This window comes from Kwoniella dejecticola, chromosome 1 (assembly GCF_000512565.2).
Source record: "Kwoniella dejecticola CBS 10117 chromosome 1, complete sequence".
Lineage (NCBI taxonomy): Eukaryota > Fungi > Basidiomycota > Tremellomycetes > Tremellales > Cryptococcaceae > Kwoniella > Kwoniella dejecticola.
Window position 1 is genome coordinate 2,733,187 of NC_089301.1, and position 26,516 is coordinate 2,759,702.

The 26,516-nt window shown below is 50.6% G+C and overlaps 10 protein-coding genes across 10 annotated transcripts; 5 read left to right on the forward strand and 5 right to left on the reverse strand.

The window, feature by feature from the left end:
* Positions 1–6: 6 nt before the first annotated feature.
* On the reverse strand, positions 7–3,637 carry I303_101014 (uncharacterized protein; the record flags this gene model as incomplete). The annotated part of the gene is made up of 21 exons (XM_065968248.1): positions 7–388; positions 450–575; positions 634–769; positions 835–855; positions 914–1,023; positions 1,072–1,233; positions 1,288–1,376; positions 1,426–1,445; positions 1,505–1,527; positions 1,589–1,683; positions 1,737–1,788; positions 1,846–1,939; positions 1,995–2,068; positions 2,113–2,152; positions 2,209–2,323; positions 2,547–2,654; positions 2,712–2,748; positions 2,800–3,090; positions 3,140–3,396; positions 3,447–3,459; positions 3,522–3,637. The coding sequence occupies 21 exons, from the start codon at positions 3,635–3,637 to the stop codon at positions 7–9; spliced, it is 2,361 nt and encodes a 786-aa protein (XP_065824320.1).
* A 492-nt stretch (positions 3,638–4,129) lies between these two features.
* Positions 4,130–4,959, forward strand: I303_101015 (uncharacterized protein; the record flags this gene model as incomplete). Its single annotated transcript, XM_018404382.1, has 6 exons — positions 4,130–4,188; positions 4,277–4,350; positions 4,408–4,517; positions 4,573–4,761; positions 4,826–4,885; positions 4,948–4,959. 6 exons carry the CDS (start codon positions 4,130–4,132, stop codon positions 4,957–4,959), a joined length of 504 nt encoding a protein of 167 aa, XP_018267036.1.
* Positions 4,960–5,234: 275 nt separating this feature from the next.
* Positions 5,235–6,876, forward strand: I303_101016 (alkylated DNA repair protein AlkB; the record flags this gene model as incomplete). The annotated part of the gene is made up of 7 exons (XM_018404383.1): positions 5,235–5,580; positions 5,639–6,033; positions 6,087–6,252; positions 6,304–6,373; positions 6,434–6,466; positions 6,517–6,638; positions 6,689–6,876. 7 exons carry the CDS (start codon positions 5,235–5,237, stop codon positions 6,874–6,876), a joined length of 1,320 nt encoding a protein of 439 aa, XP_018267037.1.
* Positions 6,877–7,399: 523 nt separating this feature from the next.
* I303_101017 (uncharacterized protein) lies at positions 7,400–9,962 on the forward strand (the record flags this gene model as incomplete). Its single annotated transcript, XM_018404384.1, has 8 exons — positions 7,400–7,487; positions 7,557–7,833; positions 7,896–8,186; positions 8,234–8,783; positions 8,848–9,042; positions 9,100–9,324; positions 9,381–9,722; positions 9,777–9,962. The coding sequence occupies 8 exons, from the start codon at positions 7,400–7,402 to the stop codon at positions 9,960–9,962; spliced, it is 2,154 nt and encodes a 717-aa protein (XP_018267038.1).
* A 72-nt stretch (positions 9,963–10,034) lies between these two features.
* Positions 10,035–10,791, reverse strand: I303_101018 (uncharacterized protein; the record flags this gene model as incomplete). Its single annotated transcript, XM_018404385.1, has 5 exons — positions 10,035–10,151; positions 10,206–10,276; positions 10,336–10,437; positions 10,505–10,718; positions 10,777–10,791. 5 exons carry the CDS (start codon positions 10,789–10,791, stop codon positions 10,035–10,037), a joined length of 519 nt encoding a protein of 172 aa, XP_018267039.1.
* A 5,568-nt stretch (positions 10,792–16,359) lies between these two features.
* Positions 16,360–18,118, reverse strand: I303_101019 (uncharacterized protein; the record flags this gene model as incomplete). Its single annotated transcript, XM_018404386.1, has 14 exons — positions 16,360–16,384; positions 16,441–16,495; positions 16,553–16,677; positions 16,724–16,815; positions 16,865–16,940; positions 16,982–17,133; positions 17,178–17,383; positions 17,438–17,541; positions 17,592–17,620; positions 17,682–17,809; positions 17,864–17,886; positions 17,941–17,957; positions 18,010–18,045; positions 18,101–18,118. The coding sequence occupies 14 exons, from the start codon at positions 18,116–18,118 to the stop codon at positions 16,360–16,362; spliced, it is 1,086 nt and encodes a 361-aa protein (XP_018267040.1).
* Positions 18,119–18,431: 313 nt separating this feature from the next.
* Positions 18,432–19,652, forward strand: I303_101020 (uncharacterized protein; the record flags this gene model as incomplete). The annotated part of the gene is made up of 3 exons (XM_018404387.1): positions 18,432–18,852; positions 18,904–19,154; positions 19,203–19,652. The coding sequence occupies 3 exons, from the start codon at positions 18,432–18,434 to the stop codon at positions 19,650–19,652; spliced, it is 1,122 nt and encodes a 373-aa protein (XP_018267041.1).
* Positions 19,653–19,892: 240 nt separating this feature from the next.
* Positions 19,893–20,981, reverse strand: I303_101021 (uncharacterized protein; the record flags this gene model as incomplete). The annotated part of the gene is made up of 4 exons (XM_065968249.1): positions 19,893–20,394; positions 20,473–20,656; positions 20,709–20,776; positions 20,827–20,981. 4 exons carry the CDS (start codon positions 20,979–20,981, stop codon positions 19,893–19,895), a joined length of 909 nt encoding a protein of 302 aa, XP_065824321.1.
* Positions 20,982–22,111: 1,130 nt separating this feature from the next.
* Positions 22,112–23,387, forward strand: I303_101022 (uncharacterized protein; the record flags this gene model as incomplete). The annotated part of the gene is made up of 6 exons (XM_065968250.1): positions 22,112–22,128; positions 22,172–22,407; positions 22,563–22,642; positions 22,815–23,054; positions 23,136–23,223; positions 23,347–23,387. The coding sequence occupies 6 exons, from the start codon at positions 22,112–22,114 to the stop codon at positions 23,385–23,387; spliced, it is 702 nt and encodes a 233-aa protein (XP_065824322.1).
* Positions 23,388–23,391: 4 nt separating this feature from the next.
* I303_101023 (uncharacterized protein) lies at positions 23,392–26,371 on the reverse strand (the record flags this gene model as incomplete). Its single annotated transcript, XM_065968251.1, has 12 exons — positions 23,392–23,484; positions 23,529–23,660; positions 23,708–23,782; positions 23,850–24,029; positions 24,081–24,245; positions 24,292–24,576; positions 24,619–24,765; positions 24,818–25,156; positions 25,201–25,406; positions 25,457–25,688; positions 25,740–25,865; positions 25,916–26,371. The coding sequence occupies 12 exons, from the start codon at positions 26,369–26,371 to the stop codon at positions 23,392–23,394; spliced, it is 2,436 nt and encodes an 811-aa protein (XP_065824323.1).
* Between the last annotated feature and the right edge of the window lie 145 nt (positions 26,372–26,516).

The following is a 26,516-nucleotide window of genomic DNA, read 5'->3' on the forward strand; positions in this document are numbered from 1 at the left end:
ACATCTTTATCCCATCGAAGGCAAATTGTATTGCGAGCCGTCAAATACCGCTCCGTTACTTTCGAAAAGACTGACGACAGCGTTCAAATCGAAACTGAAGCTGTTGATATCCCACGAGTCCTGGAAATTTATGTCCATCATGATCGGCGGGCCCATATTCGTCCCGACGGGCTCATCTTTGAGATGAGTGTTGTTGTACAATGGTATCTGGACAGGGTGCTCCGCTTTAGCCGAGAAAGAAGCGGCCATCGGCGGTTTCTCCTGTTCTTCCGGCGTGAAACCACTCGATCCGCCGGGGGTGAACATCGTTTGGGAAGAGGGAGTGCCTAGTGTGGAGATCACGGCACCTACAGCCCGACCAGATGCAATGATGTCTTCGACCGTACAGCTTCGAAGGGAGTACGATGTCAGCGCGAAATGTCTCGGGGTAGCTTAGGGGGCAAACTTACTCGTAAAGGATACTCATGCTCTTATTTGAACCGGAGGGGTTCTCTACCTGAGCTAAAAGATCATCCACCATCTTCAAATGCTTCACAGGCACGGGGAATCTCTCTCCGTATCTCTGGAGCGCTAGTCTGGAGGCGAGGTCCGGTCAGACAAAAGGCTACAACGTCTGACAACTCGTAATCTTACCTGAAGACTTCGACCTCTGATCTGAACACAGCAGCCGAAACAGAGTCACCCGATTGATTTGCGGCGTCGATGAAGCGAATGAGCCCTCTGGAAGCCATACACCAGCAGAAGGAGCAATGAGGGCTGAAAAGTGTCACTGAGTTCGGATGCCGATCAGTAAGTCTCCTTGACAAAGTCATATCATATTAAGACGTAACCCACAATCATAGCTGGTTGCGGTGACTTTGCACAAGGTTTGATCAGTCTCGTGCCCGATCTCCGGATCGGCAGAATGACTTACTGTCATACAACAGAGACAAAGCGGCTCGAATAGCAGCAAGAGTCATTCGAGCACCTTCATGCGTCCACGTGTCCTTTGTGATGAGGGGCTCGCCCAGTCCGATGCTGGCACTACCAGCAAAATCAGCTTACATTGCAAGAAATTTGGTCAAAGCGCACCCATGCAGGATCCATAGCGACTGGATCAGATCCCGATCTAGAGCCTCGACACCGTGGCCAACTTTGAAGTGAGTGGGTCGACGGAATTCTGGAGGGAAACTCATGCGGAAGGCGTTGATTTGTGACAACAAAAGCCGGAAGGTCGGGTGAGACAAGTAGGCACTAAGATCCTCAAATCAGCTTCGTTGTGATGTGTAAGGTCTTAAGGTTATTCACGCGATGCTGTGTGTACCTTGACTGTATCTGCGAAAGAATATGCCAACCTCGGTGTACAATTTCAAAGACTTGATCATGAGACATAAGCTCTAAAATTGCTTGTCAGCATAAGTCTGCAACACGGACATTGGCACTCACATCGCGGTGGCATGGAGGGTCTGCAGCATATCGAGCATAAGCGATGCACTGGGCTCATGATACGGACTCTGATACTCACGTGAGGTATACAGATCAGGCGACCTGAAGTCGAGATGTGAGCTTTCTGAGCCTATGCAAAAGCTTTCGAACGCAAGCAGCTCACGTCAACGTCTGAACTCCCTGTAATTGACCGCATCCGCTGTCATAGGTAGATTGAAGCACTGGTAATTCTACTGTGATTTCATCTTCACTCATCGCCTACGAAACGAGTCAGCGAGCCATGCCGTAGATCTTGTGGCTTCTTGACTCACCGGAGCCCACGTCGTTGCGGACGTCGCACCTCTCTCCAGTATGTAGGCCATCCTGAACAAGTGGTTGATGTCAGCTGAGGTGTCGACTAATATGCGCGAAATAACTCACCACCAGGTTCTGTCTCGCTCAGCTTGATCCATTTCGCCTGCCGGAGGACCTAAAAGGGTGTGGGTACCACGACGCAGAGAGCCTTCGGGTACGTCTAGCATTTTTCACCGTCAGGCTGGATCAGGACATGTCATAGATGAGGTACCTACTGGGTGATTCATTGATGCGCATTGGCGTTGCCATGCGCATGCAAGATCCTGTTTCCATCCACAAGTCTGTCCACCTGCGAGGGATTCAGCGATGAAACGCATTATTCTCCATACTCACCAAGCGTTGTACTGGTCGACCGTAGTGACGATAATATATGCTGCAGTGTGGAGACGACTGAGCGAAACTCGGACAATATCAGAAAAGTGCGCTCACCCTGGAGACAATGCAAAAGCTGATCGCCCTGGTCAATGTATCTGGCGAACGTTTCGAACGCTTTCCTTCGATGCCACAATTGGAAGCGGCTCAAGGCAGTGGCCGATTCTGACCGCTGTGAAGAGGAATTACTGGTAAAATTGAAGTGTATTGTTGAACTGGAATGCTCGAAGTCTGCTGTTGGATGTAGATACTCGCTTGCTGAAGCTCCAACGGGAAAGTACGCTTTTGTAGCAAGGGTTGTCTCGCTTACGAAATTGGAAGCTATGGCGAGAATCGCATGCAACAATGGTCGGACCTGGATTCAGTCAGTAAATATCACAAACTTCTAGACTTACCGGGAAGCTGCGATTGGAAGGAGGTAGCATGAGGTTCTGCAAAAGCTGATTCTTGTTCAACATCTTGGGTAGTGTTGGTACTTTCTCGAAAAAGATCCGGATCATATGCTGAATGGATTTTCAGTAATCTTGCCTGTAAGATCAGATTTGCGTAACGTGACTCACCTCAACCACTTCGTATTTGGGAAGATCTTTCGGCCAACTATGACAAGGAGGTCAGCACAAGCCTAGTCATCCAAAATCCTGTACGTACTCTGGCCAGATCAAGTCGAAAAAGCCGGCCAAGGGGTCAAGCGTTGCATGGGGATGGCTAGATTGTTCGGCCTTTAGATCATTTACAAATACAGCTTTGCCAGGTGACGAGTATCCGGAGCTTTCGTTGTACAATGATGGAAGGTTTGACCATGCAGTTTGCGCAAGAGGGTCATGCAAGTTGATCGGCGGTGGAGCGTAGGTGAAGGAAGGCTCGTTTATCTGCGATAGGGTCGATGCATTCGCGGCGATCGTGGATTGAGCAAATTCCTGCTTTTGGCCCTCCAGCACGCTGTGACAAGCGGCTGTGAGACAATCAGCGGTACTCAATCTGGAAAGACTTACCAATTCGCCCCTCCAGCTCATTGAGCTTAGCTTTCTTGGCGCTGACTTCCTCGTCATCCTCCGACAGTCTTTCATGGGCGGAAGCCAGTGCTTGCCTCTTTGCCGACTCCCTTCGACGACGTGTTCTTGCACTAGGTTCCTTCGGTTCATCCCATGTGCAGGTGTCGACGTCTGTGGTGCTCTCTCCCTTCCCGGAACCCCGCTGTCGGGGTCTCTGACAATTTGCACAAATAGGTTTCACAGCGTCGCATTTCTGCGGACAAAGTCAGTAGTGCATGTCAGGGCGGAATGGCAGAGCCTTACTAATTTTCGCTTGCTAGATAGAATTTCAAGGTTCAGCAGACCATCACCTGCAAGCCGTGTAGAGGCATGACTTACCGGCATTGGTGGCAGGCCGAATTACGAGCGAGAACTTTGGGTGCATCGGCTTCAAAGGAGACCGCTGACGAAGCACGTTGATCCGGTTCTAAACCAAGAGCCGCAGCGCTAGTCATATTGTCTGAAGTGGACATGAGAGGTCGGCTGGTATTGTACATCAATCAAGCCGATGCGGCATGGCGGGGACACCAGAAGCACACCAGTGGGGAGGATTGAGCGAGGATCGATGACAGAGTAAACAATAACAATGACAACAATACATCATGACCTCGGGCACAGGTCACCGTCCGGATGGATGATGACAAATGATTAGAAAAACATTTCTAAGAGTAGGGATAAGCAGATTACAAATATCCTGTAGATACGTAAATACAATCAACATCGATCATTGATTAAATGGTATACCCAAACAAAGTAGTAGCGTGAGTGAAAAAAGAAAACTGAAAAAGTTTAGTTTATTGGTTCTCAGTTGTATGCTTAGCTGGAGCTCCTTGCTGTTCCCTGGCACAAAGACCCCCGTGTTTGGATACATCTTCAATCTGATCTCTTCATCCATCATTCTCTCTTCAACACGATTCCAGACTTAAAAAAATAGTTATCACGCCACCATGTTGATCTTCCAAGACATCATCACTGACGACGAGTTGGTCTCCGACGCTTTCGATGTGTAAGCCTGTCCTCTTTTTCCCCATCATCCTTTATGGAGCTTTTTCCGTCTTGGTTCTTGCTGACCCTCGCGTTCCGCGCCTATCCAGCAAGGAGATCAATGACATCGCCTACGAAGTTGACTGTTCCATGATTATCGTCAAGGAGGGAGACGTCGACATTGGTGAGTAAAAGGCTGAGACTCACCTGTTGAGACCTTACTGATTATACCACGACATAGGTGCCAATCCTTCAGCTGAAGAGGCCGAGGAGGCCCTCGAAGCCGGTGCCTCCCAAGTCAACAACGTTGTTCACTCTTTCCGACTTCAGTCCACCGCCTTCGACAAGAAGGTGAGTCGATTACTGTAGATCGAAGACGATTGGCGGACTAATTGTTATCGCGCAGTCTTACCTCACTTACCTCAAGGGTTACATGAAGGCTGTCAAGGCTAAGCTCCAAGAGACCAACCCTGAGCGAGTCCCAATCTTCGAAAAGGGTGCTCAGGAGCTCGCCAAAAAGATTGTAGGTAACTTCAAGGACTACGAATTCTACGTGGGAGAATCCATGAACCCAGACGGCATGGTCGCTTTACTTGTGAGTATTGAGCTAGCCGATGTATGCGCAGAAAGAACGCTGACCTTTCCTCTCGCCTGAACAGAACTACCGAGAAGATGGTACCACTCCATACTTCACCTTCTGGAAAGATGGACTTCGATCAGTGAGTCAACGACCGCGGTCAAAGGTAGACCTTCGCTCACATAAAGTGCTTCCTCTGTCTAGATCAAGATTTAAGTCATTTTCTCCGCTTATGCACATGTATCGTCTTTCACTTTGGGTAGTCGTAGATGTGTAGATGTGTATGCATTTCCGCGTGAAGCAGAATGCCCTTTTGTGTCGTAGCATTGCATTCTGTTTACAGTGAACCAGTAGTCGCGCTTTTTGTTTCTGACCGGAACGTGCAGGGACGAGTACAAATTTTCCCAGCTTGTTTGCCATGACTTGTGCCCTTCTGCTTTGCTTCTTGAACATAATGATTTACTTTTGATGTCAGCAAGTGATCAATCAGCATGGTCTCGCATGATGCTAAACCCACACAGCATACCGCTTTCCGCCTGGCAGAGAAGCATTTTAAGAACAGAGCTTTGAAGGACAAGTATCCTTCCTTACGGAAATATCAAGACAAGCTCATCGATCTCTCTCGTCCCGATCAGCAAGAAGACGACCCATTATGGAAAGCAGGGTGGTGGAGTCCATGGAATGACTATGATGGTAGCAATAGTAGCTGGAAGGCGTGGGTGTTTGGCAAAGGCAAAGGGAAGGAGAGGGATTTGGGAGAACGACCGATTTTGTCGACATCTGAGATGACGGAGATACAGCTTAGTGATGGCAAAGCGGGATGGATAGTCGCGCCTGGTATGTACACGCTGACTGAGGTCGATCCATCATGCTCACTACCCTTCGTTCTCTAAAGGGTGCATACTCATCCCCAACTTTCTGCCCATCGACAAACAGCTCGATCTCCTGCATGCGTCAATAGCAGAATACACTCAACCTCCGAGTCCCCTTTCCGTATCCACTCATTACACTGTGCCGCCCAACCTTTTCCAACTTTACTCCGAGCATCCTGATCATGTTGTGCAGCCCAAGCACTTGACCCTGGGTAGTAAGCAGGTCGGCGGTCCGGAGAATGCACCTAGACCTCGCAAAACCGTCGAGACAGAGCCGGCTTCCGTCATTGGGTATGACGAAATTATAGCGCGGAACAAGACATGGGCTGGCGACGCGCCGAGCGACAAAGTCAAAGAAAGAACGGTAGCTCAGCTAATGGCTGAAATGCGATGGGCCAATCTGGGCTGGGTGTATCAAGTGAGACACACTGGTGACATCCATAATATCGTTCTGACCAACCCTTGTAATAGTGGTCGACCAAGTCGTACGATTTCAGTAGCGATAAACCTATTCCTTTTCCGCCAGATCTTGCAGACATCTGCAAACAGGTCGTCCGATCAGTGAGATGGAGTGAGATTTTCCTAAAGGAGCCGGATTCTCGAAGCTGCGGCTGGGAATCATGGGCGGAAGACTATGGTGAGTTAGTAAGCATTTCGACGACCAATAGATACTTAAGAACTATTTTAGAACCGGATACGGGTATAGTGAACTTCTATCAGATTGGAGACACCTTGATGGGCCATGTGGACCGTTCTGAGTGAGTACTGACGTGCGATGCATGTAGACTGGCAATGCTGATCACACCGTTGACGAAAAGACTCGACCCGGCACGTCCTTTGGTCTCACTCTCGTAAGCACGATCCCCAATGGCTCAACAACAGCTTACGGCTTCGCTTGCAGTCTTGGACACTCGGCGATATTGCTCCTTGGATCGGCTTCTCGTCATGATCCACCTCGTCCGATTGTTCTGCGCTCCGGAGACTGCCTCATTATGAGTGCTGCTGGTAGACAAGCGTATCACGGTGAGCAGTGTTCTCACTGGCATTTGATTTCATTCTGATGCTCGCTGCAGGAGTTCCTCGCATCCTCGAGGGAACCTTGCCAGCTCATTTCGAACCTGCAGACGAAGACAATATGGACTTGAAAGCTGCAAAACGATTCATAGCTACCGCGCGAGTGAATATCAACGCAAGGCAGGTCTTTCCGCCGGGTTTCAAGCGGCCGCCTATAGTCGATTCGACTTGCTCGACTTGTATTTGACGACTTCGTAGGAGCGTACATGCATGCTGAAGTCTGCCCTGTCTACATGCGCGGAATATGTCTGAGGGGCAGTACGCGTGCATTACATTGCATCGCTGTCGGTGGCACTGCCAGAACCTGAGGCGTTAGACCATCACGGTGTCAGCTCTTGATCGGGACATGAAACACCTTTGTACTAGCCCTCAGTTGCTACAAAAGACCTTTGAAAGCGATCCGGCAGGCGATCAGTTTGATCGATGGTGAACAAAGAACGGAGCAGAGAACGAATACAGCTGTGATAGGACTGTAAGTCAGTCTCAGAGTGGTGGGAGCTTTTGCCTGGTACTCCTTTAAATGGGCAGCGAAAATAAACAATGAAAGCACGGTTTGACGCTCAATGAAAACGTAGGGTGATGTGACGCGTCTTGATTTGCTTTTGCTGCAATATGGATGGTAATGTTGAGTAATCCTTCTGCAATCTGTTCCATCTCGTGTATATTCGTATATTCGACCACCCATCGCATTTACAGCTTCAAGGTCAGACATGTCCGGTCTCGAAGCCTCTTATCGAGAGGAGCTGGGACAGCATTTTCACCAAGATGTTGTGGATCATCCGGACGTCATGGCGGAATGTGAGTCCATTGCATCGCCGGCCGTCCTGACTCTGCCGTGCCCTACTCATGCTTTATGGTCTTGTCTAGGTTTATCCATACTGCGACTGTACAACCTGACTCCTGCCGACCTTTTCTTCAAATATGAGGCTTTTCTCATGTCTCGTCCTTCTGGTCTCCGTGCCAAGCTCGCCCATTTGACACTTGGAACGCTTCGAGACCTGAAATCAGAGATACAGCGTGAACAACAAGCGAAGGCTGTAGCAGGAATGGCCGGTACCTCAAATACCGCTGCGACAGAACAGCCAAACCGAGCAGCTGTTGGAGTCAGAAAGGGTAAAAGTAACATGAGCGATATCGGAGGATTGTATGTTTGATATCTCTGCAAGGTCATTGTGTGGTCCCCGCTGATCATTGCCCGTCCGCTAGTCTCGAAGGCCTATCCACCCCAGCCAAAGCAGCGAAGTCGCGCAATTCCACCTCGACCTCCCACCTCACCAACGGCGCATCTTACAGCTCACCTGTTGGGTCCAGCTTCAGCCCATCAGGCGCTGCATTTACCCCTCAGCGGTCTATGCCTTCGGCGCCTTCAGCTAGCAGCTATCGACCGGGTCCATCGAAATTGTCTGGTACTTCCCACTTAGAAACGCCAATTGGGCGAGGAGACATGTCGCTGTCGGTGCCGTCCAGTCCTACGAGTCCAGCTGGATCACCTTCAAGGTCAGTGCACACCGATTCACGTATCCTCATGCTGACGGTGTATACAGCCTGGCGCCCCAGCTCACTCAACCATTCGAGCTGCGTCCTCAGCCCCTTTCCTTGGTAGAAACCTTGAATCCTCACTTAGCCGCTGCTCCCGGCAGCATGCCTTCGGGCTCGAAGAGCCGCGTCATGTTAAGCTCTACAGCTGACCCAAAGAATTGGAATTATCGATATATGTTTGAGAAGATATCTCAGCGTAGCGAAGCGCTGGATGATTCCATTGACGATTACGCAGAAAATATCAAGGACGCCTACGGTATCACTGAGCTTGGTGATCCGCATTTTGTGTCAGAGGACAGTATCTATACGGTGGGTCGGATTTTATCGCCACCGACGGACACTTCCAAGGCGACAGCAAGTTCCCTCTATCTAGAATCGTCGCGACTGCTTGGAGCAGGTAAGCGCATTGCGTTGCGTTTCGCGCCAGCAGGACTACTCAAAGTTCGGGGAGGACCTCCAGGCGTAAAAGGATTTGGTCTCTTTCCAGGTTGCTTAGCTTGTGTGAAGGGCCGCAATGGAGGAGGTGAAACCTTTGTTGTTGAAGAGGTGCTCTTGGTCAGTCTATTTAGCTTCCAAGAATGTTTGGTGACGAAGAACAGAATCTCACATTGCTTTTCAGCCTGCCCCAAGCGCTTTGGCCCAAAGTCTGACATCGGAGCTACTCGACTTCCAACATGGCGATAAGCTAAAAGGTCAACCCGTGTCCATGATGACTGCAGCAGGGCCTTACACGCTTGAGGACGATTTGACATTCGCACCACTTACGGCGTTACTTGATCTCGCTGCAAAGGAGCGACCCGATGTGCTGCTCCTCGTAAGTGAACAAGTCTTTCCACGGTCAATCCGCTTACTGATACCAATGTTGCTGTAGCTTGGTCCATTCGTCGATTCACAGCATCCATCCATCACATCCGGCGCGATCACGCTGAGTCCAACCGAGATTTTCCGCCATCATATATCTCGTCGCCTGCAAAGTGTCTTGGATGCATCTCCAGGTACAGTAATTATTCTGGTCCCGAGCGTCAGAGACGTTGTTTCTAGTCACATGGCGTTCCCCCAATCTATGCTGGAAAAAGAATCATTGGGTTTACCGAAGGTGTGTCATGGCGAATGAAGCGCAATTCACTCAATTTGTGCTGACTTTTCTGGTAGCGTGTCAAGGTGCTTCCTAATCCATGCACTTTCTCGATTAATGAAGTCATCATCGCCCTATCGAGCGTAGATACCCTCTTTCATCTTCGACGAGAAGAGCTGTATCAGCGAGCCGAAGAGGCCGAACCCGAGTCCTCTCCGACAGGTGCAGAGAACAAAGATGCAATGGCTGGTCTGATACGCCATGTGCTCGGTCAGCGAAGCTTCTACCCCATCTTCCCTCCTCCTGACGCTTTTGCGTCTGAGGTCAATCTTGATGTTACGCATTATCCCTTGTTACGAATGGACGGTCCCGCTCCGGACATCTTGATCCTTCCCAGCAAGCTCAAGCATTTCTCCAAAGTATGTGGTACCCTGTGCGGCATCTCCAATGACACTGACAAGCTTTTTGCGTAGATTGTCGATTCAACTCTTGTGATCAATCCTGCTCATCTGGCACGTGCGCATACTGCCGGGTCGTTCGCTAAAGTATACCTGCACCCTACCTCGCAGTCGGAACTCGAAGGGACTGCAGACTCCCTGGATGATTTCCGCGAGCATCAGGTCTGGGATCGTGCGAGGTCCGAGATATGGAGGATATGAAAGGTCGTTCCAAATTGTCCCCTTTACAACGAGAGATGTAGGGCAGCATGCATTTATGGCTTATGACCGTGATCAATCTGTCTTGAAGGCTTCGACGCCTGTCTCATCCAGCTTGTGCTTCTTCGCACCTTGGCCGAAGCCTCCAGTCGAGCCGAACCCGTCAGAGCCTCGCACCGTGGCGTCCAATGACTGATGTTCCAATGAGATGAGCTCACAGCGAAGCAACGGAAGGATTGAACTTACTTCGACTTGACGCAAGCGTGGAACTGAGATGCGCTCAAGGATAAGCTGGGCGATCCGATCTTTTGGGTGCACTGTTTCGTTTTATCATCAGTTGGTTATTGGCAATTCTCAGAGCATCAATCTTGCTCACCCTGGAAATCGCTGTCAGAATGATTGAACAACAGTACCATGACTGGCCCTCGGTAATCGGCGTCGATGACCCCAGCGCCTGTCTGTATACTGTGTTTCGAGGCTGACATGGCGTATAAGCCTTATCAGACTTTCACGTTGGTCCGAGGTCCTGAGGGGTCAGAACTCACCGAGACCACTCCTGGGGGCGATCCGACCGTAATGACCTTTTGGTACAGCTATAGACAGCTGGAGGTCGATCAAAGCCTTCCCTCTAGCTGGTACGACTTTTTCTTCGGCGCTGTAGAGATCCATACCGGCGGCAAAATCGGATCCGAGAGTCGGCAGCGTACCCCTCTCAGATAGCAATCGCACGTCCAATTGCACAGCGAGATCTTGAGGTGGCTATAGACATACCTATGTCAGCGTATAAACGGGGACTTTCTGGCCATGTTTAACCCACTGCACCAGCGGACATATTGAGAGAGGTCACTTTGAAACAGCGATTGACGATGAACAGCGATTGACGATGTTTTGTACGCCAAAAAAGAAAACCAAGAGATGCAACGAATCTGACTCGAGACCGATTCTTGCGCCGACGTACAAAATGGCTGACCCAAAGAAAATACCTCCACCACGCGTGTCTCTGCCTGGCAAGCGCGTCGGTCCAACAGCACATGACAATTTGTGGTTTCTTGCTTGATGGTACAGAGACTTTGGCATGCAATCTTTGCTCTACATGACAATTTGATGCATGCGGAAGATGTATGCTCTGATGACATGCATGCTAGTATAGCGGTTCCTGCAGCAATTGGACCACTCACCTGACTGTCCTCCGCCTACGTCAGAGAACCTGGCCATCTTAAATGGTGTTTCATCACTATCACCTTTTGTTTCTGTTTCTTGGTCCGGCAACTACTTTTGGTATGTTGATTGTAAGGCTCGCAGGATTGCATGAGTGCAATGGCGTGATCATGCATCATCCCAGCCCAAGAGATGAGATGAGTGTAACAGTAGTGCAACAAAGCGTTGGCTTTGCAGAAATCGGAAATGTCAATGAAGGCCCAGATCAGCCAGATTTGTAGCATGTGAGTATGTTGGCAAACTACATCAACTCAGTGTCGTCAAAATGCATGGTGAGTGAAAAAGTCAGATCCAAGTCAGATATCAAAGCTATAAGTCTGGTGATGACAAGGCAAGCGTCCTGACCGTGTGGCTGACTAAGTCACCTGATCAGCCTGTACATAGAGCCTTCAACAGACTGATCTCAACACTTCCCCTTGCTCTAATTTCTCGTTAAATCCAATCAAATTTCCAAGTCTCAAAAGTGTTTGGAGGTAGCAAATTTTGTTGAAATTGGTCAATTGAGTGCTCCATCTACTTACTGGCTCACCACGTAATTTAGCTACTAGATGGACTTGTAACTTTGATTTGTATCTCACTTTTTTACTTAACATGCCTAATTATGACTATGAGCTGGTGAGCATATCTGCTACTTCTCAGCTGAAGGATGTGTGTCAAGGATCCAGTATTGTCCAGTACCTTCTGTTGGTGTTGCATGTCAACATGATTTGACTTGTCATGGTTAACAGGATTCCGTGCCAAATAGATAGCACCAGGGTTGTCAATGTAAATTGGTAGGGGATTGTTAAATTGGTGGGAAATTGTCATCAAGGCCAAGATAAATATGTTCCAGTGAGGACCGTAGCCACACTGCTTGTTTGGCAGCATCTGCAGAGACCCTATGTTTAGCTTCTGTTATTCATAAAGCGACTGTTGGCAGTCTTCTGGATAGTGTCAAAATCGTTGATCTATCGCCACTTTGTGTTCCTCCAAGCCCCGCCTTATTGCCAAGACGCGCATCTTGTATTCACTGTACAACCCAGAGCCAATTAAGCTTGTGTCTCCATTTTTCTTCTGTGCTTCTATCTTGTTTTAGCACTGTGTATGCAATACATACATTGACAGAATGCCAGGCTACTGCACCGCCATATACCTTGAGGATATAGCCGTTTGTCTACCTTTTGGTGTCTGGATCTCCTCCCCAATCTGCATCCACACAGCCAAGGGCTACTCTCTTGCTTGAGTCGGGCCAAGTTGGTGGTTCTTCTGATGTATCATATGCAATGTTTCCGCTTTCCAATGTATTTATCACATTTGCTGAGAGACCTTGAAAGCACAAATCTGGTCTGGTGATTGTTGAAGCATGAGAGATCGAGCCAACAACTTGAGAATAAGGGTGATGGTGTGCTTCTGGATCCTGTAAATCGGTCACAATTTGGAAACCAGCTGGAAGAGGAGATTTGGCCGGATTGCAATTTGACATGTCAAACCCTTCAAGTAGCGATTCGAGGTAATACTCTCGAGGTAGATATACAGCTTTCTCTGTTGGCAATTTCGATGTACGATAAAACCTAGTAAATAATTGGTAGGACCACAGTCAGAACTTGCAAATTGAGCCTTGAGGTCCTTCTAGAGATTGTCCAAAGCTGCTCTTGAGCTGCAAGCCATCATCAACATGTAAGGCGAGTATGAGTACCCCCTCACACCTTCTCATAGATGCATTGTTCGCATCGGATCTTGAGGTCTCAAGTGATTATCAAGTTTCTTGTTGGAGCATTGTGGTCAATCCTTGAGGGTGTAGAGGGACTTGACAAACAATGAACATAGTCTGATGGCTTATTGCTCCTTCAGGCGATTTTTAAGTACATTATTTGCTCAGAAAGGAAAGCAGCAGTGTCATTCACTTCAGTCAACGTCATTGAGAAATACCTGGTGTGATTCCATGTTAGCACACACAGCAAGATAAAGCTTATTGAAGTTGATCTGCCAGAGACTCGAGAAGACCCGTTTGCAATCCATCTGACCATTGTATTTTTGGGTGTGACCCCTAACGGCTTGGTATAGCGGGCTGCTTCTTGAGAACTTCCAAGACGTTCGGGTGACTGAATCCATCCAGCGGCAGCTTTTGAGAGCTTCTCCTCGCTTAAAATACTGCCTGTTTGCAGGTATGCAAAGTATCCGTTGACATAGCTGCAAAGGCTCGCGCCTGAGCTATATGTAGCTGTTGATCCTCATGTTCCATGATTAGTGTGATAGCTAAGAAGGTTGATCTATCTCACTCTGTATGCAGCTCAAAGTCTGACTCTTCCTGTGTATCTGACACCCTTGAAATGGACATCCCTCTCAACGTCTTCCTGAGCCCCATTCTCCACATAATTTGATGTGTGCTTATTGAATCCCCCTTGATATGCAGTTTCAGATTTCGTCAATCGGCGCAGTATCCGCCTCGGGGAGACTCGTTGCCGGAACAGGGGAATCTCAGCCTTACCGGGTAGGATTTTTGAGAAATCAACTTCCTGTCTGGCTGCTGAAGAAGGTTCCTGTAGAACTCTTCAGCTATTAAAAATGGTCGACCGAGTGCTTCTTTTCAACGACCAATCAAGTGAATGAGCCGAACGCGTGTCCTGTACGCCGACTTCAATATCTACTAGTTAACTTGTATTTGTTACTCTGTCAATTGAACCTAATTCAACAGTGTCAGTGCGTCATATATGACTTCCAACATTGACACCATGGTCCGTCCACCATCTGAAAACGTGTACCTTCCTGTCTTTTGGGTACCAGAATTCATGCATGGGGTAGGTGCTGTTTCTAACTGATTCTCAGCCATGGACATGTGTGTTTGAGCGCATTGCTTCCTTGTGATTTGTGTTTTACCAATGTGATGTAAATTTCCTCTGAAAGGTCACTTACCACGAGAGGAAAGAAGCGAGGCCCTCCCCTTCACATTAGGCGCATTCATTTCTTAAATGTCGATTTTAGCGATTTTAGCTATGATCAGGAACCTTTGGCAAGTACGAAAGGTCCGAAATCTGGCTAAAATCAAAGTGTTTTGTCCATGTGGTTCTATCATGCAAAATGTCTGGCTTTGTTTTGCGACAGTAGTTTGGCCTATTTGAGGTCAAACTAAAGCAGCTAGAAAACTCAAGGTTTTGGCCAAAAATCGCGATTTTATCGGAAAATTCACCTGAATCTGATCCTCCACTTGATGTCATATTTTGGCCAAAGTGGCACAAAAATCAGCAAAAATACGTCAAAAGCGAAGAAATGAATGCGCCTATTGTTCTAGCTGGTCCACAGGTCAACATGAAAGACGCTGAAGAGAACCTTGTCCTGCTTGGAATGGTGCCAATGGGCGACGTTCTATTCCCTTTGACACCTGCTTCACAAGTGAGCTCATTCTGTCATGATTCAAAAGTGAAATTTGCTCTTGTTATCTGTAATTGTGTTCTAGCTAAGTATACTATTTCTTATTCTGGGCTCAATCTCATTTGAGATCTTTTTACGGTCATTGGACCCTTTGACATCACCTCTCAGCAGGACCTCTCAGGGTTTACCTGAGGAGCAATATTCACATCACCTTTGAGAGTCTTCGTGAGGGTTTGGTGGCAAATCCCCGCTTCTGAGAAGTACAAATTCCCGGTGTTTTTATGATGTTTCCAGTCGTCCTTTCTTCAAATCAGCATCACAATGATACAACTCACTGAGGGGAATCTGATCACCCTGAACTCACAGTCCCAGTTTTGTACCCTTGTCATCACTATCATCATAAACTGTTTAGGCATTGCAATCATTGCTCAACAAGGATTGATTAGTCACTGGCTTGTGTTTGACTAAGTCTTTGCCCGGACCGTTGTCAGAGTCAGATTGCATGTTGAGTAAAAGAGTGGAAGTGCAAGGTGACTACTGAGATTAACAGTTCAATATCGACGTGGCAAGTGTACAAAACGAGCGGCTGGCGGAGTCACGATTGAGCGGTAAATAGAGCACATGATCGACCAAATTCAACAACTATTTGCTCAATCCGACTTCAACACTTCAACCAAACTCAGCCCAATTCTGAGCTACTCCAACCAACTTCAATGCCCCACTGTAATTCTCAGCCTAACTCAAATCAGCTAGCACTTGTAATTCAGGTTCGACCCCTCCCTGCCTTGCAATAACAAGCCCTCCTTGCAACAGAACCTGATCATACTGAGTATCCTAAATATGATTACTCCAAGGAGATTTGTGCCTGTGCGCGTGAGGGTAAAGCGGAATTTTCTGTTAGAATCTGATTTACATACTTTCATTTCTCTTGATTTCCCATTCTAGCTTTCCAATAACAAGGACTCATTGAACAGTGGCATCATCAGACCTGGCTTCAAGCAAGAAAGAGATGACCACCATTGTCAAATGGGTGGTTTGCAATGATCTTTCCTTATTGTCAATACATTGATTTGGTAGCAGACTTGCCAGGTCATGACACAGGATGAGTGTCACGACTGCTGTGTGCGTCATGTGGTGTTATCAGCTTGTTCATACCATCACAGTGTATGACAGAGTCACTACTGTGAATATTGAGTGAAAGAGTGAAAGTTTGAATCAAGTATTGTAGTTTCAAGTCTAGTATTGACTTGGCGGACGTGATGATGGCTGTCACAGCGGGCCTCTCGACACAATTCGTCCATGTACAACCTGGCAGTGTTCAGTCAGACGTTGTTTCGATGCCAGCAGATCGCTGTCATGTCGTGCCCCGCAAACGAGGATGGCACCACTCGAAGCTGGCTGCGTAGCGGATGACCGGCGCTCGAGTGAAACAACACCGGACTATTTGCGCGAAAGGTTCGCCACGCCCGTTAATCTGATTATGATTGATATGCAGGCCAAAGATCAGGTCACAGTGAGTCATGGCCAGGTGTCACGGCAACGAGCGAGGAGACGAGCATAGGCAATTTCTCTGCATAAGAGACGGCAACTTTGTTTGACGAACCTGAATTTGCGACGATTCTGTACGGGCTAATGCATCGGATGGCAAGCCAGGACTCAGGGGGATAAATAATATTCATTGGGCATCCTACTTCTTGTATATACATATGATGCTGTGAACCACGAGGATCAGTCAGCGCCAAATGGTATTGAGACGTGCAAGAAAGGGTAGACGCAAGGCTAGTAATCATCGGCGAAGAGGAGGGTCAAGGGGAATGAATGCTATGCGAATGACTTACTCCTCATCTTCTAAGACGTGTCTGCTCAGCGCCATGTCAGCGGTGCCAGCGATACCCCGGCGCGGTCGGTGACTCACTCTAACCCCACTTTCTGGCCCCTGGAATGTTTTGCAGATGTGCCCCAGACCATTGCTGATTTGACATGAGGTTAGCAGTCGCAAGGGTTACGTGGAAGATGGAGCAACGCACCAGTACGGAACTGCTTGACGATCTCCTTGTGGATTGCGTTACAGAAGTCCTCGACGGTACATCGACCGCGTCGCAAGACGACGGGGGAAGAGTAGTCGGGCAGCTGTCCTCGAGGTTTGGTGTAGCTTGGTGGGGAATTAGCTTGACCGATGAAGCGCTGATTGAACTCACACTCGGACGAGATTCAGCTTATCCCACATCACCTCCAGTAACTCGTCGATGTTGAGCCAGAGCTGGGAGGAGATGGGCACAGAGTCGGGGATCTGCGCGGCAATTGGGTTAGTGGGCATGTGAGCAAGCGGATGGATTTACCTTGTATAGGAGATCTAGCTCTTCAATACTGATTGCATCGATCTTGTTGAGCACAAAGATGGCGGGAACGTATACTCTGAAATATGTCAGCCAGACCGACGACGGCTCGGGACGCACCTGTTGCCTTCGACGACGTCTATGAAATCTTCTATCGTTGCATCGGGTTGATGGATGGATACAGCAGCATTGCTCATCTTGTACTCGGAGAGCACAGCTTTGATCTCTTGGGCATCGATTTTGGTCAGGGGCACGGTATTGGTGATAGCAATCTGCAGGACCGTCAGCGATGTTGTTGGAAGACTTTATGACTCACTCCTCCGCTCTCCTTCTTCCTCACGGTGATATTGGGGGGCTTCTTGTTCAGACGTATACCGAAGCCTTCCAGCTCGTTGGTCAGGATGGCGAGGTCCTTGAGCGGCTTCAGCACATCGAGGACGATGAAGATGAGATTACATGTCCGAGCCACAGCGATGACTTGACGACCTCGACCTTTGCCGTCTTTGGCTCCTTCGATGATACCTGATGCGTGGAAAGATCAGCCCAGAGGACGAGTTGGTGATTGAGAGGACTCACCGGGGAGATCCAGCACTTGGATCCGCGCCCCGTTATGCGTCAAAGTTCCTGGAACGGTGGTCAAGGTGGTGAATTCGTACGAAGCCGCCTCGGAGTGAGTGCCGCTGTTGTCATGAGTCAGCGATTTGAAGAGGAGAGGAGAAGGGTCACCCACGTCAGCTTCGACATCAAGGTCGACTTGCCCTGAGACGGAAAGTGTCAGCTTCGGACGAAGGGGGACAGCGGGATCGATCGAGAAACATACCACACTGGGGAAGCCGACGAAGCCGACACTCGCTATACCTGTCCTCGCGACATCGAATCCTATACCTGGGCCGCCTCCGCCTCCGCCAGACGGGGCAATCAGTTCACGTCGAAGTTTGGCGAGCTTGGCTAGATCAAGACTGGGTGAGCGGAATGCGGCACTGCGGGCGTCGATGGACACACCTTTCAATTGTCCCAGATGGTATCTGAGAAAGGTGAGCGTCAGCGTGAGTAAAGGGCAGGTATTATGAGGTATTTACTCGGTGTTTTTATTCCTCTGTAAGTTGGGATATCAGCATGAGCGGTCCATGGTGAAGGGAACTGCTCACCTGGGTCTTAGCCATCTCCTCCTCGATGTCTTTTATCTGAGCGGGGGAGGTTAGCCGATATCGTTCTGGCGGAACGGAACGGTGCACACACCTTCTGAGCGGTCGTCATCTTGCCGGTCGTCTACACAGGTTTTCGGAGGTCGGGCTGAGCTACTCCTCGTCTGGGTGGGGTCTGTGATGAATGACGAGCAAAAAGGGTCGTTGGGGGATGAAAATGAGATGATGACCGCATGAAAATCGTCAACGGAATCAAACCTGTGTTACAGATTTTGAAATGGATTTAGAATTGTTTTTGGGATGATTACGAAAGATTGTAAGCTTGGGTGGCAACCAGCATACTAACACGCTTGGTCGTTCAACCTGTCATCATCATCAAACATCTCCATATCCCTCTAACTCAAGTTTCAAACCTCAAGACCATCATGGCTCATCCTCTGACCCAGCAGCCCCCTTCCTCTCTACCCTTTCCTTTCGCCGCTCGTCCTTCCCCTCTGTCCTTCGGTTTCGGTCTGCCAACTTCGCCCTCCGCGTTCACCTCGCCGGTCCGCGGTGTCTCCTGGTCTTCGCCGACTCCATCTCCCTCCAGAGCTCCTAGGTTCAGGTCGGAGACGACCAGTACCACCTTGAAACGCTCTCGTCGCTCTCGCTCACCTTCCTCATCTCCGCCGCTCATCCCCAGTTCGCCAGCTTCGACATCGTCGCAAGCTCGCAGTGCCAAGGTTGACTTGTCGGTTCTGGCTCTTCAAGATGGCCCTTCCAAGTCAGCAAAGAGGACTTGCCTAGTCCCGGGGGTTAATCAACAGACCTCAGTGTCAGGTGACGTGGATGCGGGGATACTGCTTGGTAGGTTGCTTCATGGGTCAATATCGGTGCAACGCTGACATCAGCTCGTAGCTACGTTGCCTCCTTCCGCCCATCTACCAATACTTTTACAGATCCTCCAATCGCACCCGTCGTTGACGGACGAAGTCATCGGTCAGATCCCTCAGCCAGATGTCAAGCATTGTATCCGGGAGATCTCGACGGCGTTTGAAGGGGTTCAGAGGGCTGCTGGCGGTGGCATCGGGGTGCGAGGAGGGTCTCAGATGTCTGAGTTGAGACGTTGGGATCGTGTTCGAGCGGAGGTCGAGGTTTTCTGTCGAACGGTGAGTGGCTTGGGATGATGGTGGGGCATGTCGCTGATATGTCAGCAGGCTTCGACTTACATTCGTTATTTCACCTCGTCGAAATCGCCAATCGCAACCGAGGCGATTTTCACCTTTCTGCATCCGCTCACTGCCAGTCTACAAGTGCTCTTGCAGCTGGTCCCTTCCAATGCCGACGCAACGAATCCGGTCCTCGACCTCGCCCATATTGTGCTTTCTGCTTGGACACTGTGGGTCGAGTCCTTGTCGACGGAGGTCAATCAACACGGTGGCATGTATCCCCATTCGCTCGTCGCCAGCTGGGCCGATGTTTTGGTCAGGATCACCGTGAGACCAGAAAGCGCTGCGCCATATGCGGCGCATTGGTCCGTTCCGACCCCACAACCACAACCTCACGAAGATTCCACCCCTTTCGAAGACTCGTTCCGCAAAGCCCTCTTGCCGGTGAAGGTACGCTTTTTGGCTGAATTGGGCTGGATGATAGGTCGTACCGGTTAATATTTCATTCCTTCTGTTGTGTGTATATATATATTTAATGATATCACGAAAGAGTTGACGATTATATGCATCTGTTCATGTTTAATGCTAAGTGGTTACGCAAGTTGAAGATTATATGCATCTGTTCATGTTAAATGCCAAGTGACTACGCAAGTTGCAGATTATATGCATCTGTTCATGTTTGAATGCTAAGTGGTGGTTGACGATTATATGCATCTCTTCATGTTCAATGCCAAGTGATTACGCAAACGCCCCAAAGACGTTGCTCAGCATCGTCCACCAGAACCCTCTGTACAGACTTTGCCAGCCTTCCTCCTCTATAACCTTTCGACCACAGTCGATCATGCCGAGGTAGGGCTCGGTGGTGGGTCGGAGACCGATGACATCCTCGTCGGTCCCGCAGAACGACACGCCTTCAGGAGGTCCTTGTTCCTCCTCTTCAGTAGCGACAGCGCCGGGCGTATTGGGCTGAACCGATAGTCGAGTACTGACCACCTCGAGCGGAGTGAGCCACCCGGTGGCAAGTGCTTGCCACAGGATGAAGATCATCCATCGCCAGGGAGAGATGGTGTCAGGGATGTCTTCGGGGGCAGATGCGCCGAGGAAAAACACGCGCATCGTGCGCGCTACCAGTGTGACACAAAGGGAGTGCACAAAGGTGGTGGCAAGGAGACCGGGGGTGAGGTACAGCATGTACGGCTTGGCGAGTTCGTGGGGCGAAAGGAGCACGCGAAGGGATGTTCTCGGGTTGTTTGGTAGCTTGTACGGGGTGATGATGGATCTGAAGGGTCAGCTGGGCGAGTGTGGGTTCAGAGCTTACCTGTTGATGATCACAGTCATGGGCAGCGCAATGAGGGTAAGGACGATGGTGAAAAGACCCATCCTGACGCCACCGGCTTCGGGCACGCTGTACGTGTTCTTCGGGCCTTTCGTCGACGATCCGCCAACGAAGATGATCGATGCGATGGACACGAGGGTGGTGTACGCGAGCGTCGGGTAGGTTCCTGTGCATGGTGAGCTTGAGCTGGGGGGATTGAGGCTTACCTTTCCACAGACCCCACCACCCTTCGAGCTGCTTGGTGCGTTTCAATGTGCCGATCAACGTGGTCAGCGTGGGGCCGACGCTGCGTCGGGAGTTAGCAGAACCTCCAAATTCGCCATACATCGGACGCACCGGCTCTGCGCGTCCAGCCCGACAGCGTGTGGGTTGTAATTCGCTCGCAGCCGGACAAGCGCTCCGTGGAATGGCATGGTGATCGCCACCCCGACCGCCATCAGCGAGATCAGAATCGCAGTCGCGAGCAGCAGCGTGATCAGGAACTCGAACATGGCGCAGGACTTGGGAGTGTGAGCGAAGACGAAGAGCAGATCCTGGAAGAAGCGATATATATATACGGAAAGCTGTGGATGTCGACTACGCTTGTTGTCGCTTCCGCCGCACACCCAACCACGCGGCCTTCGCCCGTCGCCGGTTTGTGCATCCTGTATCGGGGCGCTCATCGCCGCTTTCAGGCTATTTGGTCACCCTCCACCGTCATTACCTTAAAAATGTGTCCTATTTGGTGGTCCTAAACCGCCACTAATCTAAATATCCCCCCTATATAGTGGGGTGTTCCCTTATAGGTTGTGCTTTTCACGCGTGCTAATCTCGTGCGAAGGTCGCCGTTCACTCGTTCAATCGCACAACCGTACAACCGTACGTACAACCAACTCTTCGCTCGACGCAGCAGATAGTGCTTTGTGCGCGGGAATCGCAAGCAGGTCAGGAGTTGCATGTTATAACGAGTCAAGACCGCGCGCTCGGCAGTGGCATTATATGTCCGTGGATACCACAGTCCCACTAGCAACATACAAGTTACTCAGCTACAAGGGAAAGCCAGTAGATATCGATCATTCTGGAGGGCCACAGCTTCCACTCATCGCTGAGATACGCGGCAGCGGTCCCGTCATAACTCCAGCAAAGCAGCATGCATGATCTACTTGCACTCGAATATAATCATTTAGTCATGAGGCGTTAGTAGACATCCCTTGAGCCGGCATCAGAATTGATGACGATGGAAGGTGCACATCTGCGTCGGCTTGACACGATGTTAGCACGTGTGGAACGCACAACCTACAAGGGAACACCCCACTATATAGGGGACATCTTTAAATTAGTGGCGGATTACCACAGAGGATATGTAAGAGACGACGCGCGGCGGCGAAGTGCGACTGAAATTGGGAGTAGGGTAAACGCGAGTATGTGCGAGTACCGGCTACTACGGTTACTGCCCCCACTATATAGGGTACTGGCAGAACCGGCGAAGACCGCTTAAATATAGGGGTGAACGCGGCAATCACCGATGAGACCTCCGAATGGACGCGGAGAAGTGGGTCGGGAAAGTAGCGCGGCTCGCCGGACCGAGAGATAAGAACGAAATCCTGGACCTCCTCTCTACCACGACACGCACACCTGCAAGATGTCCAAGATACTGATGTGAGTGCGGCCGCACACGGTCACAGCTGATGCAAGGACGTAGCACTCGACACGTCGGGGACCATGCGATGAACATCTTGAAGAGCTCTGGGTTGGAGCTAATTGTGAACCCCGAGGACGCTGCCCCCTCTCGACAATGGGTGCTGAAGCATCTGGCTGACCCCGACGTCGGCGCGGCGTGCATCATGCACAGTCAGCCGAGCGACAAGGTGGACGAGGAGTTTGTGAACACGTGCAATGCGAACCTCAAGTGTGTCTCGACGTTCAGCGTTGGGTACGGTGAGTGAAGTTCCTATGGCCAACCGCGCTGACAGGCAGACCACATCAATGTGAAAGCGGCGCACGCTCGGGGCATCAAGATCGGACACACACCTGGGGTGCTGAACGATGCTGGTGAGTACGACCCCCGGTTCAGTCGCAACGCTGATGTCCAGTCGCCGACATCACCGTCATGCTCGTCCTCATGACGTTGCGAAAGGTCGGCTACGGTATTGACTTGATCAAGCGGGGTGATGTGAGTCGATAATCCACGAACCACCGCTAATTCCCAGTGGCCGTCCCTCCCCTGGGCCCCATTCGTCCTCTGTGGACACGCCATCAGCCATCCCGGACTGACCATCGGGTTCCTTGGGTTCGGGCGGATTCCGCAAGCGACCGTGGAGCGCCTGCTCGCGTTCACGAACAAGACCGAGCCGGCGAACATCATCTACAACTCGTCAAGAAGGCGGGACAACCAGGATCAGATTGATGCCGACTTTTCCCAAAAATACGGTATACAAGTGAGGCGCGTGGAAAAGGACCAACTCGCATCGCAAGCGGACATCCTCATTGTCCTCTGCGATCTCAACCCATCGACCAAGGATTTGGTGAACAAAGATTTCCTGGCTAAAATGAAGCCCAGCTCGATCCTAGTCAACGTTGCGAGGGTGAGTGTGAGACCTCGGGAACTCAGCTGACCATACAAGGGCCCCGTCGTCAATTCCGAAGACCTTTACGATGCTCTCAAGGCGGGACAGATCTTTGGTGCAGGCTTAGATGTCATCACTGGCGAGCCAAACATCAAGCCGGACCACCCATTGCTGCACCTAGACAACTGTGAGTTACAATCTTGACAATCATCGCGCTGACGTGGAGGTATCGTGATTCCCCATTTGGGCTCGGGGGACTTCGACACGCGGAACAAGATGGCGGAACTGTGCGTACGGAATGCAATTCAAGCAATGAAGGGGGAACCTCTTCTAGCCGAGGTCAAAGCGTAGTGCATTATTGTCGTAGCTCTATGATACTATTAAATTCGGTCTTGCCCAAACGCCACGGCACGCCAGAGTTGCTCCAGAATTCTTCCGGGTCTTCGTCCTGCCAACCAAGCGTCAGCTCATATCTCACCCACACACACTCACAGCATCGAGGTTGAGCACAGTGGCAATCTGCTGCAGACGCGTAAACTTGTCTCGAGATCCCCCAAACGAGGTCTGAGCCGACAGATAGTTGGCTATCGCCCTCACGTCTCGTTCAAATCGGATTGCTCCGAGCTGTCCTCAGTGTCAGCGACGACTCTCTTTACCACTACTATACTCACCTCGGTGAAACGCATGCCCTGGATCATCTTTTCCCACGGTCTGACCAACGCTTCCACGGTCAAGCTGAAAAAGGTCTGGTAATTGTGATCCGTGAAAGCGTTCTGCCGCAAAGTCAGCCCCGCTAAGCCTCATCCGACTCACCTTGTAACCCTCGACCAAACTCTCCCAAGCTCGGACGAACCGCTTGCGCACCAAGTCTAGCTCATCGGCCTCGGCGAAACTGTCCTCATCGAGCATGTACGAAACATCCTTGTAAGAGTCATCCAGTAATCCACGCAGCCTCGGCTTCGTCAATTGATTGAACAGTTGTTCCAAGCCCGCCTGCCGGGCGATCAATCAGCAATCATCCACCGTACGTAAAGCCGCGCGCACCTTGCAGGTCGATCGGAATCGGTTCGAGATATCTCTCAGATGCTCCACTTCCTCCTCGACCATATGTGTCTCGGGCTTCAGGAAGACCTGAGGCAGTCTCGCCAGTACGTCATCCAAAAGGCGGTCCATGTAGTCCGCAGACACGTCAAGATCGTTCAGATGCACCTGCAAGATCGTGTCAGCAGGTCCCTTCTCATCGCATGCGACGTACGACGAAAGCAGCTCGCTGGTCCCTTTCCCTTTTATCCTTCTCGCCTCCCCTGTCCTGCGCGCTCGACCCCGATCCAGCATAGACCGCATCCATCTTCTTCCTGATCACCCCGGTGTAGTCTCGCTCGATCACCTCGGCCAGTCTCAACCGCATCGATTTCACCGTGGCGATGGACCCACAGGACAGCAGTCGCCCGATGACAAGCTTGAGAAGATAGAAGGTGTCGTCAAGTATGGATGACAGGTGGGGACGCGAGGACACGTCTGGCGAATCGAGACGATGTGCCTGCAAGGGGTCAGCCCAAGCTCACTCTCAATGATTGCTTACCTTCTCTATGCTCATACGAAGGAACCACAACTCCAGAGGCTCGTAATACACCTTGAGCAGATTCTCGATCGCTCGCTGACTCCCTGATTGCTCGATAACGTCCATTTGCTTGTCCTCCGTGAAACTCTCATCTCCTTCATCGTCGTCCTGCCGACACAGCCATCAGCTTGGGGTCCATCAGTTCAGAACGTTCACGCACCACAATCCGACCCCAGACAAACCTCCTGAACAGCGCCCATCGACCACCCAGGGCTACCAATTCTCCAAGCACCTTGTCCACGTCTCGCGGATCCGGACCTGCTTCCTCTTCGACTGGCATCTGCGGCGTCGGTTGGATCTGGCCCTTCTTGCCACCCTGCGCGTACGATTGCAGCAGCGTTGAGGCCGAAGTCAGATTCGGCAAGGCAGCTGTGGTGGTGTTGGCCAATGACGCGAGCGAGATTTGTTGGGCGGCAGAGTTGGTGAGAGAAGCGAACAACGGTGGCAGTAACGCTGGATTATGCAGCAGTGGAAAGCGCGACTGCTTTGTCTCCGATATCTGAACAAGGGGGTCAGCCAAGAAACGCACATGCCGTGACTTACCAATCTGCCGACCCTTCGATCCTCTTCCCATCCCTCCACAAGACTACGAACCACCTTGTCGCTCTCGCCGACAAGTCTGCCAACAACAGTGCTCATCCTGCCTTTCCCATAGTACTTGTCTACCACAGGCTGATGCTGATCAATGATGTGTGCGATGGCTTCGAGCAAGTTAGTAAGCGAGGTCAGATAGTACAGTGGCGACGATGCTGTCATCGAGGCGTCAGCCGAGCACTCCCGATCAAGTGATCGATCTCACTCTTGCCAGCAGTGGAACTCCTTTTCTTGACCAAGCCCACCACGAAATCTCCATATGCTTCCAACCCCTCCTCCTCCGCGCCTATACCTGGCCACAGTCGGAAAAACCGGCTGACATTCTGCTCGTCCCTTCTCTCCGCAGCAGCGTCGAACTCGGTTCTGAACGTGTGGAGGAGCACTTGTCGCAACTCTTGTAAAGTCTGTGAAGGTGGAAGAGGATACTGCGGGGTCGGCTGGAAGCACGGTCAGCTCAAATAAGACCCCCATACAAGGATCCCGCTTACAACGACACCGCCGGCGAAACCACCCTCTATCACTTGCTTCCGCACCGACATGGCTCGTCTACACGCTCGCGAAGCGGATTCCCAATCTTGTTTTACAATAGCAGCCGAAAGAGTGTACAGTGCATTCTGAGAGCATCATCAGCTTACTGTCTGCTTGGCGACACGCCTGCACACACCTTGAGTTCCAGGACCTCTGTGACAATGTCCGTTGCTTCTCTGACTCGACCGACTTCCTCATCCAGCCTCCTGACTTTCCCTCCCACACGCTCACTTGTCTCCCATACCTTGGTGACCCTGCTCACCAAGCCATCATCTGATCCGTCGTACATGTCAAACCCGTTCGACTGCAAGCCTAATCCCTTCGGGTTCGAGGATCCCGCTCGACGGCCATCGACTTCGGCGGCGAGATTGCTGACCTCTGAGCCCAGACTTTTAAGGCGGGATAGAGCATCATCAATTTGTGCTCGATCCGATACCAGTGCATTGAGTGAGAGGGAGAGCTCGGTCTCTCGTTTGGTCAAGAGCGCTAGCTGGGCTGCTAGCTGATCTGGGTGAGTGATAGTCCTCGGCGCCAGCTGTGTTGATGAGGCGGAGGCATGGGCAGGGGCGGGCGGTGCTGGAGAAGGTATCATTGGTGTCGGAGAGCGAATCCTGTGTCTGTGGGGCGATTCAGAACTGTATCTATGGCATGGACCAAAGTCAAAGATGGTGTTAGAGGACTCCTCGACTACACTTTGTCGTCCAAATTCTGATGACATCACCATTATTTACGCATTT